Here is a 22,362-nt window from a genome sequence, read left to right as displayed (position 1 = left end):
ACACAATATATTTAATGTCTGAAATAATGTGGGTTCTACGGTCAATTTTCTTGAGTTTACTGGACGAAAAACCCGAGTTTCCGGGAGGAAAAACCCGCTTGCCCGTGCCAGAGATCGACTAACTCGGGAACCGGTCGAAAAAAGGCTTAGAAAAATTTCCTCTAGTCGCCGACTAGACTCGAAACCAAGTCTTCCTTCGTGCGGCCAAGCGCGGCGGTGTGCAAACGCCACATCCGCTGAGCTACACAGGCTACACAGTATCTAAAATAAATGGAATGAAATTGTACCATTGTTAATTCATTCGCCCCAAAATCATTGGAATAAGTGAGACAGTTGGATGAGGATGACACTCTGACAGGAATAAAGATGGAGAAATATATACTTTTTTATGAAGATATATAGGGCCAAAAGGGAGGAGTGCTGTTGATGGTAGCAGAGTAATTATGCCCATCCAAAGGGGGGGAGTTGAAAGAAAATAGTGATACTGGTTTTGAAGTAATATGATGTGTGTGTGTGAGAGAGAGAGAGAGAGAGAGAGAGATGAATGGGATGAAATGTTTAGTTGGATGTTGCTATACACCTGGTAATGTGGAAGCAAGTGAGAAGGAAATGTATATGCAAATTCATCTGGCTAAGAAGAAAAGAGTGATCATAATAGATCATTTTAATTATGGTAACTGTATAAACTGGAATGAAAATAAAGCATCTGGGGCAAAGAGAAAGAATTTCTCAAGTTTATGAGGGACAACTTAGGCAGTACATAACAGAAGATACACCAGGATCAAAGGTATTGGATTTTGATTATCTCATCAGGGGATGTTACTGTCAATGAGATGTCAAATCTCCCTCCGTTGATGAAAGTCATCATGAAGTGAATAAATTAGGTGGTAGCTGGCCATATCAGGACTTCTGTGAGAAAAGGATAAATGTGGAACTATAAGGCTGGTGATTATAAAATGAGAAATTGGTTGAAAGGAGATCAATGCTGCTTGGAACCTGCTCAGGAACTGTCTGGCAGAAGCAACATCTAAATGCATTCCCAAGCTCAGGAGGCCAATGTGAAATGGATGAATGAAGGTACACGTGAAATGGATGAATGAAGAAGTGAAGCATCAAATTTGAAAAAAGATGGCATAAATTACTATGCATTATACATACATGAAAGAATATGTGCTTTACATTATAGGATACTAAGGCAAATGATGTGAAGTCGTTAGCTTCAATATAATTGCTTCAGTCCTGAAAATAGTTTAATCCTTTATCCAAGTATAAACAAACTTTGTTTGTTTATACTTGGATAAAGGATTAAGCCAAGTATATATTTTCTTGGTATCTTTAATTTATAGTATAACCATGTGGAAAAACATCCAATCAAGAAGAAGATGACATTATGGAGGCAGCACAAAATGAGCAGTAATAGTCAATTTAGCAATTCATAAAAGTACTTCATCCTCATGAAAGTAACATCAATCAGAATTGGAGAGCCATGAGGAGTAAGTAGAAGGTATATGAAGAACCAAGAAAACTTGATGTCAATAAGGCTGTATGGTACATCAAGATCACGAGATCATCATAAGATCTCTTCCTTGCACTTATGATAGTCAAACAAGATTAGCATCTATTGATCTTAATGAATATCAATGCTATGTCATCAGTGTCTGGAGATCGTAGGCCTTGGTCTAACATGATATCTCTGGTGTGTGTGTGTGTGTGTGTACACATGTTACGGTTAAAGTGATAAATCCGGTTATTATTAATAATTACCGGTTAAAGTGAATAATTCCTAGAGGAGTCTGGTAAATGTAATAAAAACATGTTTATAGGTTTTATATATAGGTTTTCATTCTCAATAGAAATTATAACAGCTTAGGTTAGCTTAGTTTATAATGAAAAAAAGTAAGGAAAGTACTTCTTTTGCACTCAATGAAATCAGAAATCATTATAAACTAACCCAACCTAACCTTTATCGGTTGGAAATCATTATTAACTAACCTAACCTAAACTTTATTGGTTAGGTTAGTTTATAATGAAATAAGTAAGGAAAGTACTTCTTTTGCACTCATTTAAATCAGAAATCATTATAAATTAACCTATCCTAAACTAACCTGGATGTTGCATGTCGAACCAGAGTGTAGTCAGTCATAGTTTGTTGTGGGCAGATTAATAGGGATGAAAGATAAACGTTGTTGTGGGCTGAGCTTAATGGTTGTGGGCAGATAAATGGGGATAACAAACAAAAGTTGTTGTGTGCAGACGAATGGGGGATAATAGAGAAACGTTGTTGCTATACCTCTTTCCTCATCAATGGAGAAAAAACACTGATCACTTCCTCTCTGATTTATCTATTATCCCCGTTCATCAGCCACAACAACTTTTATTTGTTATCCCCATTTATCTGCCCGCAATCATTAAGCTCAGCCCACAACAATGTTTATCTTTCATCCTCATTAATCTGCCCACGACAAACTACAACTACACTCTGATTCGACATGCGACATCCAGGTTAGGTTATAATGATTTCTGATTTCATTGAGTGCAAAAGAAGTACTTTCCTTACTTTTTCATTATAAACTAACCTAACCTAAGCTGTTATAATTTCTATTGAGAATGAAAACCTATAAACATGTTTTTATTACATATACCAGACTCCTCTAGGAATTATTCATTTTAGCCGGTTAGAGTGATTATTTCTCATAAATTATTCACTTTAACCGGTAATTATTAATAATAACCGGATTTATCACTTTAACTGTAACATATATATGCATAATCTGATGGAGAGTATGCAAGTACAGAGATCAAAGAAGTCTACAGAAAAAAAAATTTTTATGCAAAGACTATAAAAAATATATTAATACCCAAACAAAAGATGAGGGTTTAATAAGCAAACCAAATATCAACAGAAATGAACAGCTCTGGGATGTTGCTTAATAAATTCTCCATACTGCTGCCAATGCGAAATTATTACAGTCATCTCATGTCCCTTCTCAACTATAATTTAACTCTTAATGGGACTCTAAATGCCAGTCTTATATATATATATATATATATCACTACAAGGATGAATAATAAACATGTCACATAATATGATGATTATAAAGATATTCATCACATAGAAATAATTGATTATGACTCGGAAAGGATAATAGTAAAAGATTAGAATTGTGGACATTCTAAAATTAACTAAATGGAATGTAAAAAGTATAATAACAAAGGATTTGGAATCAGTAGTAAAAAAAAACAAAAAAAACACGAAAATATTAGTGTAGTAGTGATAGAAAGAAATAAAGAAGTTAAAGAGTACAAAAGATATGTATAATTATATTATGTTATACAGTGGAGAAGACCAACATATAAGCATTTTGAGTGAAGTTGTCATTTGAAGAGATAATAGAAAAATAAAATACAAAAATGCACTTTTATAAATGATCAAATAATAATAATTAAATTAAAAACAAATAGAAGCTACTTAACTATATGCATCTATGCTCCTGGAGAAGGTAAGAGGATTTTAAATAATTTTATGAAACTAACTAAATACAACAAAAATGAAAGTAGGAGCTATATCAATAGCAGGAAACCTAAATGCAGGAGTCAGAAATAATCCATTCCCAAATGCAAACAAGATCAGCATATGGAAAAATTTGCATTTTTAATAATTTAAAAATAACTATTTTTTTAAATGACCCTGTATAGCTCATTCAAAAAAATAGCGTTAGGATTAGGGATCACAAGACAGGCACTTGTCAGTCATCTCATCACTGGATGCTGTTTACAATTAATGATAATCTTGGAACAGCAATCTCTGCTTGGCTATCAGTGGGGACTGAATTGCTCCTACAGTCTCCAAAGGTTAGATAGGGCTAAAATGGTTTTGCCTATTCTCTACTGGGGAAGAATAAAAGGTGGCAGTGAATTTAGTGGATCTTTTTTTTGAAAAACGATATAACAGTATCCAAAAGCTAAGGATGAACTACATTTTTACCTGAATATGAAAAAATTTTCATGACTAAAGCCAAATGTGGATATAAATTTATTGCCATACTAATAAATTATATTACACAAAAAATATGTTATAAATTTCATACAAATTAAAACTGCAACATGTTTTTGGCACAAATTTCCTAAGGATGCAGTTAAGAAATTAATGTACAGTGCTTAGAGAAAACTAGGGGGAGAGACATTTCAGTAAGGAATATGTCCGCTCTGAACTGCAACGTAGCTTTTATAATGCTCGTACCATGATTAACACCAATAGACTCAGGAGTTCTTGAGGCAAACTGGTCCACTCCTCCTTCAGAATAAGGATAAGGCCTTGTTTTCTGGAGGAGGAATTTTGAGCAGCAGTGCATCTCCCTCTTGCATCCCAAACATGTTTTATGGGGTTGAGGAGCATGCTGGCCACTCAATTTGATTAATATCCTTGGTGTCCAGAAGTATCTCCACTGCTTGTGTATGATGTGGTGTGGCACTGTCAAACATAAAAATGAATTCTTTGCCTAGAGCACCACAATCAATCAAACAAGATCATTACCAGTCATAGTCCTTTTTTCCAACACTTGTAGTTTGGTATGTCCATTAAGCATAATGCCTCCCCACACCATAACCCCAGCACCACTGTATCTATCCCTTTCAAGAACATTCTTATCATGGCAAGCAGTACCACTTTAATGCCATATCAAGTGTTGTCAAAATCAGAGGAAAAACTAAAACAGCTCTCATCTGTAAAGAGTGGATTAGCCCATTAGCATCTGGTCCAATTTTAGAGATACAACATCACTAAAAACATGCTCTACAATGAGCTGTGGACAAAGGGATGCAGGCAGACCTATGCTTGAATGGAACTGATTTGCAAACTGACCTCCTGACATGGTGCATCAATTATGTTTTTGCTGTTATAATCAAAAATCTGTTTTCATGCTCAGTTGTAGAGAAAGGGCAACACCTCTTAGCAAAGATCTGCAACACGTTCCATTGGTTCGAAATGCTGCTAGAACCTGGATACATTGCTATGCGAGATTGCAAACTCTCTGGCAATATCAGTAATTCTGTGGCTTTCAAAAGCTTTTCAATAGATCTTCACTGCTTGAAATCATGTAAATAATGTCTTTGAGACATTACAAGACATCCAAGTTTGCAACTTTATTCCTTCAAACACATTCGCTTGGTGCAGCCTTTTATCCTGTCAAGCCATGTGACCTCTTTGCATGCGATTCAAAAATTTTAATGTGTACCCGCTTTCTCCTCGAAATCATCAGGTATACAAATTGCCACAAGTTGATTCATCTGAATTTGCGGTTCTAATCTTCAGAAATAGTGTTTGTCCTTAGGTTTTGGACACCAGTGTATAAATAAATATGCTTGGAATGGTAGGGAAACCAATCTATAACTGACTATATCATTACGAATCACATACTATCTTCAACATGTGAGAGATGTACATGTTTGCATAGGAAATCTTTTTCAGAGCATTATTTAGTAATTTCTAAAATACAAATTTCAATAAAACAGAGAAGAAAAAAATTGTTTTAGTCACACCAATTATGTAGATCTGGTGCTTATCCTATTCTTCTGCTGGTTGCACCCTTTATATTAATAATACCATACCAATCTTGAATTCTGCTGATGTGCTGGAAACGTGTTCCAGGATTTGTTTCAGTAGCTGACTTTTACTGTTTGCAATGGTTCCCTGATGAAAACAAAGGGACCATATTTAATTGGGCAATACCCTAGCCAGCATGAAATTCTGTCATGTTGTACCATAATTTTGTGTTATGGTTTAAGCCAATAAGAATACAATTTAGGCAGCTAAATCTGAAACTGCCAGCCTATCATTTTCCATTCGGCATTCATGTACATATTTAACAGGGTGCACAAGAAGGTGAGGACTAAAGAAAAAGGAATCAGAGATTATAAAGGTGATGTGAAAACTAAAGAAAAAGATGTTCTAGATGTGTAGAGTAAATATAAATACTTTGAAAGACTGCTAAATGAAACAAGAAGTGTCAGCACGGTGGTAGAAAACTCGCAACAGGAATGCAGACAGGAATAGATATCCATACTTGATCATCAAAAACCTGAAATGTGAAAAGGCAGCTGGAGTAGATGAAATTTGACCAGAAATTCTCAAATATGGAGAAGTCTTTGAGTAGCTGCATTACATAATTCACAGGGCCTGGTCAGAGAGTCGAATTCCAGATGATTGGAGCAGAGCACTCATAGTTTGTTGTTGTTATGTGCCATCCAGTCATTTTTGACTCTTGGTGATCTTGTGCACAAAGGCTGTCCATCCCACTAGGCCCTTTGTCCTTTGGTTCAGCAAATATACAAGTTGGTATGTTCTTTTATGATGTTCATCCAACTCTTTTGTGGTCTTCCTCTTCTTCTCATTCCCTCAATTCCTAACTGCCATTTCCAATGATACATCAGCTCGCATAATATGTCCAAAGTACAACTTCTCTTTAGCCATCATCTAAAACCTTTAGTCATCTAAAACCTTCTTACTGTTCATTCTTACAGTCCATGGGATTCTTAATTAGTGTCCTCCACACCAATAATTCAAATGAATCCATTTGCTTTCTGTCTTTCTTCTTAATAATCCAGCTTTCATATTATTATTATTTCGGGTGACTCCAGGGAGTCCTTAGACTCATTGAGGGAGGCCCTAAACATCATGTCACACAACTATACGACATTCTCACAGTATCTATCATACCATGCCTTGACGCTCACCATCATAGCACCCACAACACTCTGGCAGCTTATTCCACTCATTTACCACTCTAAAAGTAAAGAACCTAGCTCTAACACCCCTGCTAACCACACTCTTGGCCAGCTTCCATAGGTGTCCCCTAGTTCTCCCACCACCAGTCCTGATCTCAAAAATATCCTCTGAATTAATCGTATAGAATCCCTTTAGCAATTTGAATATCTCAATCATATCTCCCCTTTTCTACCTATCAACTAGTTTCTATAACCCGGAAATCTTCAATCTGTTCTCATATGGTTCATTCCATAGACCTGCTATCATCTTAGTCACTCGCCTCTGGATCCTCTCCACCTCCTCCCCATCAAGAAGGAACCGAGGTGACCAAATCTGGGCACAGTAGTCGAGATGAGGTCTTATCAAGGCTCTAACTTTCATGGCTCTACTCTTGTCTCTATCTTTAATAATTTTTGTCAGGTTTAACATAGCTTTTTTTTTTTACCATGACTATCTTTCTTTTAATTTCATCTTCACATTTACCATCATTTCTGTTTCTGGATCCCAGTAAATCATAATTTTCAACAATTTCTATTTTATCTCCCTCAATTATAAATTTATTTGTATAGCCAGAAGCTATCACTTTTGTTTTGCTGATGTATATATTAAGCCCAGCTTTTGTTTCTTTCCATCTTAAACAATAGAATCAACAACTCCAGATCTTCCTTAGTTTCTGCTATGAGAGTTGTATCATTTGCATATCTTAAATTATTTATTCTTCTGCCACCAATCTCTGTTCATAATATATTCACTATAAATTATATAGTGAATATATTATGGCCAACCTGGTTGGCCGAATGGTTAGCGGCCAAAAGACTGCGGGTTTGCAGGGGTGCATGTTATCTTCACTGATATTCATTATCCATAAGGATCACATTATGAAGGAAAGTGGTATTAAATCTTATATCAAAATTGGAATTAATTTTAGTTCTTTACTTTATGCAGATGATCTTATACTTCTAAAAATATAGCACAAGACTACAAGATTCCCTGACTAAATTGAATAACAGTGTAATAAATTTGGTATGAAAATGGGCAATAAAAAAAACAATGAAAATAAGTAGAAACATTGAAAACATAAACTGCATCCTGCATGGTGAATCTATAGAATTAAAACATTTCAACTATTTAGGCATGATTTTTAGTGAAGGTGGTAAATTAAATATGGAAATAGACAACAGAATCAACAAAGCCGGTATGGTAGGAAGTCAACTCAATAAATTTATATGGAATAAGAAAGAAATTAGTTAAACACTAAATTAGCTGTATACAAGACGGCATTCAAACCAATTTTAACCTATGGATCTGAGAACTGGGTTAGAAATAAAACACTTGATCAAAGACTGAGACCTCTAATATGAGAGTTCTGAGAATTTTCAATATTTTCAATGGCAGTATCATATTAAAACTGAGGATATCAGGAAAAAAATTTGCCATTGTTAGCATTCAGGAAGTGTTAGTAGAGCTGATCTCAGGTGGTACTTTCAGTTAAACGGAATGGGAGAGAAAAGATTAACAAAACAAGTGTTCTTTGGCATGATGGCAGGAAAAAGACCCACAGGAAAACCAAGATGTAGGTGGATTGATACAGTAAAAAGTGCATTAAAAGACAGAAACATAAGATCTGATAATGTTGGAGTCTTGACAGATAACAGATTAAATTGGAGGAAAATTGTTGATCAGAAGTCAATAATGATGTAACTTATTCATGTACTACTATCAAAATTATCCTGTACTTCCCCCTGGAGGATATATATATCAGGAATTTGATGATGGAGGGCCAAAGCTGGATAACTTCCCAGTTACTCAGCTTTGACCCTTAATCATATTGCTGATTTTAAATAACCTCTATGAGATTACAATATTACCAATAAAATTAAGGTCAAAGATCAAATAGCTTAATAAATATCTTTAAACAATGCTGCACTGCTTCACTAACTGGGCAATTGATCTTCTAATTCAGAAATTTTTGTATACTTCAAGATTTCTTTTTCTTTTTTTTCATGTACTTTCTTCCACCTTTTACAAATTGATGGATACATAAATTGGCCATTAAATAATTCCTGATAGTACTGTTAAGACTAGGGTTCCCATAATGTGTTACTAAAATCTGGGATATTTTGAAATTTTTACTTAAAAAATCCCGAGACATTTTGTAAAAAAATGGGACATGTTAAAAATTAAGAAAATCAAAAATAAAACTATTATATATGTTGCACTTTAAATTAAATACTGCTATAAACATACATTAACATTAAATCCACTTTAAAAAAGGATTATTAATCACAAACAGATTTAATTAGAAAAATATTTATCACATTTATGGACCTGTTCAAGAATTTTTTTTCCTTTTGATATTTGATCATAGAACACAAGAGAAATTCTTAAAATATGTCTTTACAATGATTAAAGTTTTTACTGTCTCAATTTTAAGTTTTTTTTTTATTTTCCATCTGTCCAGAGCGCATTTATTAATGAAAAAACATGTTCAACAGCTGCATTAGTTCCTGGCAGAGCTAAACAAAAACTAACTAGTCATTTAATACTCCCGAATTTATACCCTGCTTTGTAAAATGAGCAAACATTTCACACCATTTATCACTGACACTTTGATTCTTCTATTCACTCCACACTTCAAATTTGCTTTCACAATATTTTTTCACACATACAAACTCATCAAATAAGTCCTATTCATTCACAGTAAAACTTGGTGACACTGTCTGCATGAATATGTAAGTTTCTTGTATGTTCTTCCAAGTCATAAGATTGCATTTTTGAAAATTATGGAAACAACTACCGTGTTTGAATTCAAACACGGTAATTGTCTCCATAATTTTCAAAAATGCATTCGGATCACCGTGCAAGCCTAAAAGGAAAAGAAGTCATAAGATCCTTTCCCTTCAAATTAATCCAATCCATAGACTGAAGAGGTGTGAGAAATGGTGTACACCACTCCTGAATTGAATATATTCAATAGAGGAGCAGTAGAAATCTACTGCATAGCTTTCAACCTTTTCAGCTGTTACGTGTCCTTCTTTTTCTAATTCTTGCAATTGTTTTCTCACAGCAGTTGTAAGAAACATTTCTGCCTTCCTACAATTTAACCTTTCCACCAGTTTGTTTGTTTCATCCTTCACTTCAATTACTGCTATATCTTGCTTTTCTATACATTTAATGGTATCATAAAAAGTTTTTAACTGGCTGGCAAGGTAATGCAGGAGTGTAATTGAAAGTGGATTTTCAAAGAAATTTTTGAGACTGATAGGACATTTGTCAATAGAAAGAAAATATGACTTCAATGAAGGGAACATGTCAATAACCTTCTGGATTGCAGGCAAAAGAGAGAGCCATCTTGTGTTGCTGCTACCCAAAACAGTTTTATACTCTGTTTGTGAATTCACAAAATGATTAAAGTTCCTCAACTCGTACATAATATATATGGAAATGTTGGTAAATCTTGTTAACTGAAGATCGATAGGTAAGCAATCTGAAGCAATCTGCACAGCATTATGTATCACATGTACAGGGCGACCAATTCCAATTAAATTGTTCACAGCGTTTTCTTGCATTTCGAAGTACAGATTATTTCTTCTTTCCACCAAAGTTTGTATTTGAATTATCTGCTAATATAGCAATAACCTTTTTCAGGAGATCTAACTTCTGTCACTTCTAACAGATAAGAAAATAAAAGTTCTGAAGTTTCACGACCTAAATTAACTAACTCCAACACATTCACCTTCACACCTTTTTCTGGATGATAGTATCTAATGACCAGAGGCCCTAATTTCATGCCAAAGTGGTTTGATAAATCGATTAGTACCAATATAAAACAAACTCTTTTTAGCTCTGAATTTATCATTGAAAAATTTTTTAAGGATGGTTGTTGTGCAGTCCATGGAGTTAAAGTTGAGGTTATGCACTGCTGTGTGATATGCGAAGGTTGCTTCCTGCGCTGGTGATAACTCTTTTTCCCTTTCACTCTTAGTTTTCACAATTAAAAAATTACTGATACTGCAGTTGGAAGCCTTACTTCGAACAGCAGCTTTATGTTTTTTCGTTTTCATATGGCTGACTACGTTTGACCGACCACCATGCGAAATGCAAAATTTACAGTTACATAAAGTACATGCTACATTTTCATCTACACCTTTAATGAAAGGAAATTCTCTTCTAATATCATCATTAATACTGCACTTAAGTTTTGGCATTTTAGGGGTAGAAAACGATAAAAATAAAATGCAAAGTATTGATCAAGCAAGATACTGTTATGTCAGAAGCATGGCAAAAAAAGAACATCGCCATTAGTTACTATTAGTTATTATTAGTTAGTTATATTATGTATAATACTAATGATTATTATTATAAATAATAAATAAATAAAATTTATTATTATCAACATTGTAATAGAAATTGGTACTAAAAACAAGATAAAATCTGTTTATCCATTTTTTCCTGAAATATACTTAAAAAAGCGGGACTTTTGGAATTAACTCAGGACATTTTAATAAAAAATGGGACTGTCCCAGGAAAAACGGGATGAATGGTAACCTTATTAAGATGTACAGGATACTATGAGAGAATTACATAATAAGTTTACATTATTACTAATTTCCTATCAACAAGTTTATTCCAAATTAGTCTGCGCTTATATGGCACCAACCCATGAAAGGTTGGGAACCAACAGTCCATTAGTACTAAGTGGCTATGAATCTGTGTGGAATACAATATTATCAGATCTTCTACTGCAGTTTTTAAGGTTCTGCTAACTACATCAATCCACCTAGATTTTGGTCTTATTCTGGGTGTTTTCCTACCATTATCACATCAAATATGAGAGTGGTCTGAAAAGTTCTCAACCTCGACCATAAATGACAACACTATCGGCAAAAAAAATTTTTTTTCTAAGTTGGTGCATCTGTCATAAGCATCCATGTGAAATTGCAACTCATTCTATTGAGTAGTCTGTTTTATATAGCTGTCTGAAAAGTGTTGTCTGTATCCCTTGAAATGGATAAAATTGAGTATCGTGTGGTTATAAAATTCTTTGTAAAAGAAGGTTTAACGGCAAAAGAAATTCATTTGAAGTTCACGGGCACTCTTCTCCTTCGTTTTTGACAATTAAGAAATGGCAACCGCGTTTAAACATGGCTGTACCAGCCTCGAAGATGATCCACGTGAAGGACGTCCAAAAAGTGTAACAACACTAGAAATCATTGATCAAGTGCACAATGTGGTATTGGATGACCAGCGAATCAAAGTGCATGAAATTGCTGAGACTATAGGCATTTCAAAAGAACATATAGGATATATTTTGCATGAAAAATTGTTAGTGAAAAAGCTTTGCACAAGATGGGTGCTGCACTTGCTCAATACAGATCAAAAACTCACTTGCATGAAAATCTGTAAACAGCGTTTGGAGCATTTTAACAAGAATAAATCTGATTTTGTGCATCGATTTATTACTGCCAATGAGACTTGGATTCACCATTACACACCAGAATTCAAACAGCAGTCAAAACAGTGGACAGAAGCCGGTTGTTCAGTGCCAAAGAAGACAAAGTCAGTTCGATCAGCAGGAAAGGTCATGGCATCGGTGTTTTGGGATGCTAAAGGCATTTTGTTTATTAATTATCTTGAAAAGGGTAAAACAATAACTGGTGAATATTATTTCGATCTTTTAACCAGTCTAGACGAATCATGAGAAAAGACCCAGTTTGCAGAAGAAAAAAATCATCTTTAATCAGGACAATGCACCGGCGAAGAAGAGTTTTAGTTTTGGGAAGAGACAGAAGTAAGAGGAAGTCAAATCTGGGTAATAGTGTGGATGTTCCAACAATTCATAGTGCAGATCCCATAATTTTCCCATTGACAAAACACCTTTGTGAAGAGGTGAATTGTCTTGTTGAAAGATGATTTTTTTCTTCTGCAAACTGGGTCTTTTCTCACGAATATTTTCGTCTAAACTGGTTAGAAGATCGGAATAATATTCCCTGGTTATTCTTTTACCCTTTACAAGATAATTAATAAACAAAATGCCTTTAGCATCCCAAAACACGAATGCCATGACCTTTCCTGCTGATGGAACCAACTTTGTCTACTTTGGCAATGAACAACCGGCTTCTGTCTACTGTTTTGACTGCTGTTTGGATTGCAGTGTGTAATGGTGAATCCAAGTCTCATCCACAGTAATAATTCAATGAAAAAAATCAGTTTTATTCTTGTTAAAATGCTCCAAGCACTGTTCAGAGATTTCATGCGAGTGAGTTTTTGATCTGCTGTGAGCAAGCGCAGCACCCATTTTGTGCAAAGCTTTTTCACTTGCAATTTTTCATGCAAAATATATCCTACATGTTCTTTTGAAATGCCTATAGTCTCAGCAATTTCATGCACTTTGATTCGCTGGTCATCCAATACTACATTGTGCACTTGATCAATGATTTCTGGTATTGTCACTTTTTGGACATCTTTCACGTGGATCATCTTCCAGGCTGGTACGACCACGTCTAAACTCGGCAGCCCATTTCTTAATTGTCGAAAACGAAGGAGAATAGTGCCCATAAATTTTTATGAACTTCGAATAAATTTCTTTTGCTGTTAAACCTTCTTTTACAAAGAATTTTATAAACACACGATACTCAATTTTATCCATTTCAAGGAATACAGAGAACACTTTTGCTTCAGACAGCTGTATAAAACAAACTGCTTGATAAAATGAGTTGCAATTTCACATGAATGCTTATGAGAGATGTACCAACTTAGAAAAAAAAAATCTTGCTGATAGCATTGCAATCTATGGTCGAGGCCAAGAACTTTTGAGAACAGCCTTCAGAAACAGCTAAGAAAAATTTGAAGAAGAAAAGCTTGGAGAAAAACAAGCTGGACTCAAGCCAAATAGAGGTTGTCAGGATCAGATTTTCATTATTTAAATTAAGGGGATATTAAATCCCACATTGTTTTAAAACTGAATAAGAAACTCAAAGATTGGAATCAGAGAGTTTCATGCCGAATATAGTAAACTATAAAAGTATTGGCGATTACTAGCGTGAGCTAATGCAAGTAGTTCTAGTACATAGTACAATCTCGGGCAACTCGCAGCAAAGGTGGTAAAGTTCTGATCGCTATTCTTGGTATTTTCCATAATGTAAAAACACATTTCCTAGGAAATGTATGCTGTTATTACATTATGGTGGGAGGTCACTACCCAGACCAGTTTCAGCCTTTTTTGAGGCTTCATCAGTGAGTAACTAGACCAAATATAGCAAAATACCAAGAACAGTGATCAGAACTTTACCACCTTTGCTGAGAGTTGCCCAAGATTGTACTACATACTAGGACTACTTGCATTAGCTCACGCTAGTAATCGGCGATACTTTTATAGTTTACTATATTCGGCATGAAACTCTCTGATTCCAATCTTTGAGTTTCTTATTCGGTTTTAAAACAATGTGGGATTTAATATTCCCTTAATTTAAATAATGTTTATATCGCTGAAATGAAGCCTATTGGCTCTTTATATTTAAGTATCTTAATGGTTGCACCTTTTTGACAACTCGTATAGCAGAGTATATAAGATATTTTTGCTATACCCTTTGGTATCTATTTGGTCTAGCTACTCACTGATGCCAAAATGAAGCCTACTGGCTCTTTATATTTAAGTATCAGATTTTCATTTTAAGAAAAAGAGCTAAGAAATGATGAGAAAATAGTAAGGATCTGTATTTGAGTTTTGTAGATCCAGAAAAGTCATATGACATGGTACTAAGAGAAAATCTGTTCATCAAAACACAAATATGTTGTAAACTGTACATTACATCGGTCAATATATAGTCAATATTTGAGTTGTAAATTAGCAGTTAGAACTGAAAGAGATAGATACAGGAAGATAATTTGATGTTCATTTGGGTGAGACATGGAGACACACTATCTCTACTCTTATTCATCATCTGAATAGATCACATTATGAAGAAAATTGGCTTTGTGTATGATATAAAAAATGGAGCTATTCAACTAAACTCTTTACTTCATGTAAATGATGTTATATTTATAATAATAATTATAATTTCTAAATAGGCCAGTACAAGCCTGCAGGATTTCCTTACTAAATTGAATAACTGCTGTGATAAATTTCGTATGAAAATAAGAAATTAAAGGATAAATTAGGAAAAGGCAGGAACATTGAAAACATCAATTGCACCCTGAATGGGAACCTATAGAATTACTAAACAATTCTACTAATTAGGCAGTTGATCAAAGAGACCACAGAGTTAAGAAAAATGAGGAGTGAACAGATAGCAGAACATATTAAAAATGAAGATATCAGGAAGAAACTTGACACAGCTTTAGGTTGTCTTAGAATGGGAGAGAAATGTTTACAAAACAAGCGTTTTTTGCAAGGATGGTAAGGAAATACTTAAAGATAGGCCAAGATCTAGGTGAATTAACAGAGTAAGTGCCTTAGCAGACCAAAATATAAAGACCTGACAATACCGGAGTCCTGACAGGTAACAGATTAATCTGGAAGAAAAATGTCTATAGAAAGTTGGCAATATACACTTTTCATATAGTACTATAATATCCTGAATGCCCTCTGAGAGCACATGAGGAATTTGATTACGACAAGCATTGATATCTACCTGATTGGACTCCTCTTAAATATTTTTTACAACTGTTCTGCAACTTCTTGTTTCATTTAGTAATCTTTCAAAGTAATTACTCCAGACATCCAGACTATAGTACTCAGGCAATCTTAACATCAATACTTTTATGTAGCAATGTAAAGGCAACTTTTAAGTTATATATTTTAAGTATTTTTGCTGACATTTTTAATGTAGGGCAAGAAATGGCACTTTTGTAGTAGTCTTCATACTGTATATTCAGAGCACACAAAAACTACATCAAACCAATTAACTTTTGTAGTTGTCTTAATGAAGTACACACATACACACATTTGTAATGGTCTATTTAAGATATTTTATCGATGGTTTTAAGATTATAGTCTATTAAATAGTGGATCTCTAAGATATGATATTTCTTGTTGCCATTCCTTTATTCTCATAACTGGATATAGTGACTTTGTCTTTACTCTGTTTTTGACTCTGTCTTTGAGTGTTCTAATGATGCCTCAATTTTGGGCAGGATAATGATGTGATGTAGCATGTAGGTGTCATCCAATGATGACCTAAAACTTTTGACCTAAATGAAAATATTCCACTGAGGATGTACATCCTGTCGTATATTTCCTCAGTGACAATACTACATGTCAATTAGCCCTTCATGGCATTGCACCTTTCACTCACAAGCATATACTTTCTCTGCTTGTTTACAGTTTAACTGTCAGGAGTGGTTTCATCTGTTTGGTGACATTCTAGTTACATCTTAACCACTGTGAGTCAAGAGCAACTGACAAGGCATTGCAATATCCAAGATGGAACCACTTGGATCGAACCACTATGATATCATGACCTTTTCTTATGACAGCAACTTTAATGCATTTTAACAATTTTAACCATTGGCAAAACTATAAATCCAATCACTATGCTTAAGTAGTAATGTAATATCATACATTTATGCTGTGTAGCACCACTCTGCATGAGGGTGCTCATAACTCAATATTATGTCAATGAATACAAGATATGGAAAATATTATTACAGTAAGTGGGTAAAACATAATAAAATATTCAATATATTAGATAAATTAGACATAGAAGATCATGTACTTAAGATTATAAAAATGATTTACACCAAACAGAAAATGCAGCTGTTTAACTCTGAGACTTCTGAAGTGAAAATAAAAAATTAAAAAAAGGAGTTAGATAAGGTTGTATCCTTTCACCAATGATGAAAAAAATTGAAAAACAAAAATAGGAATTATTATCAATGGTATAAAATAAACAATCTCAGATATGCTGATGATACCATTCTAATAGCAGAAAACAGAAACAAATGAATCAAATTACTGCAGCTGCTTATTGAAGAAGGTAAAGAGTTTGCATTAGATATAAATGCAAAAAAAAGACTAAATTTATGAAAATCTCAAAAGAAAACAGATCAGCAAGAAATATTCATAAACAACATGAAAATTGAATATACAACAGAATACAAATATTTAGGCACCTACTTTACTGCAGATGGAAAGTAAGATAAAGAAATAAAAATAAGAACACCCATAGCTAAAGATGCCTTCTGGAAAAATAAAGATCTGCTCAGAAGTTCTGTGGATATTGAGACAAAGAAAAGAATGATAAGAACATTAGCCTTTGAAATGTGGTGCTATAGGAGAGCTCTGAAAATCTCATGGACAGAACATGTGACAAATACAGATGTCCTACAGAGAATGAGAACACAGAGATCTTTATTACAGAAAATGATCCAGAGAAAGATGGGATTGGCAGGACATGTACCGAAAGGTTCAGCAGGACAGAGGATACTAACAGTTTTAGAAGGAAAAATTATAGGAAAAGGATGAAAAGATAAAAAATGAAAGACATGATTTGAAGATATAAGATCATGGACAGGATCACATGGCTATGCAGAAACAAAAAGGAAAGCCACCAATAGAGAGAACTGGAAGGACATGGTGCTGCACCTCTCACTGAGGGAAGCTACATGAAGAGGAAGAAGAAGTAAGTGGAATTCTGTGTCAACTTACACTATAGCAAACATCATTATAAACTCCTCACTACTGAAATGCCTTGACTAAATCCTAACAGGTACCCTGCTACTCTACATGAAATTTAATGAAACACACCATCCACTGTAGGAGCCTCAGTAGTTCAGTCGGCGTAGATGAAGCCCCTTGATCAGAAAGACCTGGATTCAATTCAAGTCCATGATGTGAGGAACCTTTATCTGGTCTCTTTTGACTAAAGGTGAGTTAGCCAGTCTCATACAGAGGTAGGGGTTTTTTCCCCAACTGGAAACTTGAGTTTTTCGTCCCCCAGAACAGGAAAACCGGCATGTAACAGGTAAACCAGAACACACGCGCGCACACACACGCACGCACACGCACGCACACACACACACAGTCTACAGTCATAAATACTTAGGGCAAGGAAAGCAATGGGAAACCACCATGTTTCATAAGCCTGATAAAATAGCATATTACTATCCAACCTCATATGGTTGAGGACTAAAACAACAACCATTCTGATGGTTCTTTCAAGTTTGCTATAGTGAGAGTAGTTAAAGGTTAACCACACCACAATGTTACTGTACATCAAAATCCTGTATTTTTTTTTTCTTTCACATTCAATGAGAAATGATACTTTCTGAAAATGATAACCTTCATTAAATTATTACTACATTAAATAATCAAATAAAACAGAAAATCTGTTAGAATGAAGTTGTTACATTTAAAAGTTTCTCTAATTCTTGTATTACTGGATGTTTTCTTTTGAAAACAACTATATAATACTTTCAAGATATATGCAAAAAAAAAAAAAAAAAAGCATCTATAGACACACTGTGTGATTATACTTACATCCTTGTTTTTGATCTCTAGGAAGGTGCATTTTTGTAGATGTGCAAGATCCATGGAGAATTAAAATGTATGTTTTGATCTCATAATCATAAACCTGAAATCATAAGTATGTTGCTTAAAAATTACCTGTGCTGATTTATATAAACATTGCATTTATATACAAAGCTAGAAACACAAGGCGAACAAATAATATATATATTTTACTCAAAATATTATCATGGTAATATGAAATTAAGAACTAGAGTACAACTATCAGAAATAACAGTTAATAACAACTAAAGAGATGTACCAAGGTTTGTAGTTAACTATAAATTTGATGCAGCAGAGGTAAACAGATAGTACAGTACTTGATACAGATGATATACGAACAAGTTTTGCACTTTGCTGTTAGCAAAAACTTATTTCACATGTATAGCTCATCACATATATTAAGGCAAAAATTTAGTAGTTTTGGAAAGCAATATTGATTCCCAAGACTAAGTTTGGTGAGAAAATAAAGGTAGATAATTTCTGGCATGATTTAAAAGAGTTTGAATGTTAGTCCCGATAAAAAATCATGCTATTTGTTTCGGAGGGGGGGGGGGGACAGGTGTATGTCATGGATACATATACATTTTTTAGGGGTGGAAGAGTAAGGGTTAAGTTTGGGAAATAGTGTACAGTTTGTTGATTGATTGAGAGAGAGAGAGAGAGAGAGAGAAGAATAAGAATTAGCTGAGTGACTTGAGCACCTCCAATACAGAACAGCCAGATGGTGAGGTTGAACAAAGTGGTGTCTTCAACCTGTTTGTAATTTTTATTCTGCCATGTAAAATGACTAGAATACACAGAAAAAGTGTACAATGAAGCTATATCAGGGAAGAAAATGGGTCCAAATTAGTTTTGAGGTTTTATTGGGGGGGGGGGGGCAATATTAAAACTGACTACAATGACAGTATCTCTGAAGATGATTAAACTGGTAAAATACTTAGCCAATCAAGTGCTCTTTCATGACTAATCATGAATCATGTTGCCTCCTATATTAACACTTTGACTGCTGTGTGCAACCAGTGTGCCTCACACATACACTTTCTGCTAGAGCCATGTGATACGTATCTGTTTCACAGGTTAACTTGTTATTATTCCCAGTGGCCTGTGAAGATGTAAAAAAATGAGTATTGTGGCAGTTAACGTGTTAAAAATTTCCTCTGCCAGACATGAGAGAATTTTTAATGTCGGGCAATATGACTAGTTATGAGAGCACTTGGGCTAAATATTTGGACCAATTTATAATTAAGGAAATCCTCTCAAGCTACATATCCTAATGTCTTGTTTTTGTATCTTAAACAAACCAAAAAGCTGGTGGCAATGGGGAGGGTTGGATTATAAGGCTTAAATATTTTTAACTGTTTAAGGAGGCCAGGATATGTTTAATAAAATTAATTAAACACAACACCACAAAAACTAAATAAATAAGATATTTATTATGATGCTAATATTTCAATGGATTTCAAAAACCAGTATCTTCAAATTACAAAACTTGTCAGAGTATACAGACATTAAGTAGTAGCAGTAGCAGCAGTGGTAATAGAAACAATTCAAAATTGTAACAGATAAAATGATGTCTTAATGTCCTATTTTGGCGACTTCTAATACTGAATTTAAAAAAAAAAAATTACAACTGTTAAGGTGAAGCTATTCTTAAAATTACTGTGTCCCAAATTTTTTTACTAAAATAGTCTCTCTCTCTCTCTAATTTATAACAATTATATAGTACTATCTTTTTTTTTTTTTTTTTTCCCCACTGATTCTGTGTGACTGAATATCCAAAGCATGGTCTATCAGTTCTGATTTGCCATAATAACAGCAGCAAATGTACTTCTTGTCCTCTGATTTTCCTGTCTATCCCTAATAGGCCAAAGTATAGCCAGAAGGCACTTTATACACTCCTGATGTGAGAGGATAGAGTTAATTCTCAGGTGAACAGAAAAAGTTGCTAGTTTGATTAATGGAGATTATATTTATTTAGCACTCTGGCTATGATTTCAGATGAAACCCATATTATTATTATTATAATCCTAAGACCCCATGGAGTCAAAGACTCATCTAGGAGGTCCTTTTGTCATATACAAGGTTCATTGTACCACACTTTAAACACACTCAAATTCTTTGCAGTACCACCCTCTCAGGCAAGGCAGAAAACAGGAATTGTTTAGTTCTGTTTTGCTTGCTTGTAACCAGTGCGTAGTTAAAATGAATCTAAACAGACACACTACAAGCTTGAGTATAGCTATGCTGAGCACTATGTTTTCTTGAGTGTTTATATAGAAATTTGCTAAAGGAAAGGAGTGAGTGTTTGTATTGCTTTTCTATGCAAAATAACCTGCATGTACAGTAAATCTGAATAATTCAAATACCGTACGTCTTGGAAGGGGACCTTCATCAATTCAAGGTTTCTGTAAACAGTGACCAGTAAATAGAGATGCAATATCAAAATAAATGTCTCTGAATTTTTAAGAGCAAGGTGAAGTTTTCTTTAAATATATATTTCTGTAATGAACAGAATTTATAAATACAGTTAATTGAAGGGCAAGTGATTTTATTAACTGATTGGCAAGTTTGTAAGCAGGACTGTATATATACTATCAATAACTGAACTCTGGGAAGATAGGAAAAGACAAAATGGGGAAGGATACTGTTAATAAGAGATGAACTGTGCCCAGTGGAAGCAGAAAATGACAGTATGCAAAATGGTGTTTTGAGGCTTTTTTTTAATATCTCCCACCACCAAATCATTCACACACACACACACACACACACACACACACACACACACACACACACACACACACACACACACACAAGAGATCACAGAACTTACAACTCAATATGCAAGTTCTATGTGTTTCTTGAAAGTTATAGTCCTTGGGTAAAAACAGTATAGTGAAGGCTGTTGCAAAAGAACACACATTGATGGATAAATTAAAGATATCAAGAAATGATATACTTGGTTTAATCCTTTATCCAAGTGTAAGCAAACAAAGTTTGTGCCTAAAGTATTTTCAGGACTGGGGAAACTCATATATAGATAGAAGCTCATGACTTCACATCACTTGCCTTAGCATCCCATGATGCAAAACACATATCCTTGCAGACATGGAAAGTGCTATGCATTATGGGAAGGGTCAGTACCCAGACCGGTTTCGACCTTTATTAAGGTCTCATCAGTACTTCAACTTTAGTGTCAGACCCAGAGGTGACACTAAAGTTGAAGTAATGCAGAAGTCATATTTTCATATATGAGTAGCCAAAAAGTATCACACCTTATTATTAAAATAAGGTGTGATACCTTTTTCACTTTATACTATAAATTTTCCACTTTATAGTATAAATTAAAGATACTAAGAAATTAGTATCTTTAATTTAATTTTGTTTAATCCTTTATCCAAGCGTAACCAAGTATATAATTTCTTGGTACCTTTAATTTATAGTATAACCAAGTGAAAAACCTCCAACAATTATCCCTAATCCAGAGTTTTAATAATAAGGTGTAACACCTTTTGGCTACTCCTATATGAAAATATGACTTCTGCATTGCTTCAACCTTAGTATTACCTCTAGGTCTGGCTCCCACTGATGAGACCTCAATAAAGGTTGAAACTGGTCTGGGTACTGACCCTTCCCATAATGCATAGCATTTTCCATGTCTGCAAGGATATGTGTTTTGCATTATGGGATGCTAAGGCAAGTGATGTGAAGTCATGAGCTTCTATCTATATATGAGTTGCCCCAGTCCTGAAAATACTTAGGCAGAAACTTTGTTTGCTTACACTTGGATAAAGGATTAAACCAAGTATATCATTTCTTGATATCTTTAATTTATTCATCTATGTGTGTTCTTTTGCAACAGCCTTCACTATACTGTTTTTACCCAAGGACTATAACTTTCAAGAAACACATAGAACTTGCATATTGAGTTATAAGTTCTGTGATCTTTTGTGTGTGTGTGTGTGTGTGAGAGAGTGAGTGAGAGAGAGAGAGAGAGATTTGGTGGTGGGAGATAGACATGTATTATGCATGTCTATCTTGCAGAAATGTATAATGCTATGCATTATACATGTCTGCTTTGCATTATGGGATA

The 22,362-nt window shown here is 34.3% G+C and overlaps 1 protein-coding gene across 1 annotated transcript in view; it reads right to left on the bottom strand.

The window, feature by feature from the left end:
• LOC150108484 (uncharacterized) overlaps positions 1-22,362 on the bottom strand; it is a 178,810-nt gene that overhangs the window by 143,209 nt on the left and 13,239 nt on the right. The window contains exon 3 of the mRNA XM_090415892.1: positions 18,243-18,336. Coding sequence (XP_090272018.1) covers positions 18,243-18,336 — 94 coding nt within the window. The remainder of the gene's footprint in view (positions 1-18,242; positions 18,337-22,362) is intronic.

The sequence above is a fragment of the Typopeltis vanoorti genome, chromosome 3 (genome assembly GCF_054136105.1).
Source record: "Typopeltis vanoorti isolate ZY-2024b chromosome 3, IOZ_Tvanoo_1.0, whole genome shotgun sequence".
NCBI classification, from domain to species: domain Eukaryota; kingdom Metazoa; phylum Arthropoda; class Arachnida; order Uropygi; family Thelyphonidae; genus Typopeltis; species Typopeltis vanoorti.
This window is presented reverse-complemented; position numbering and strand designations above follow the sequence as displayed.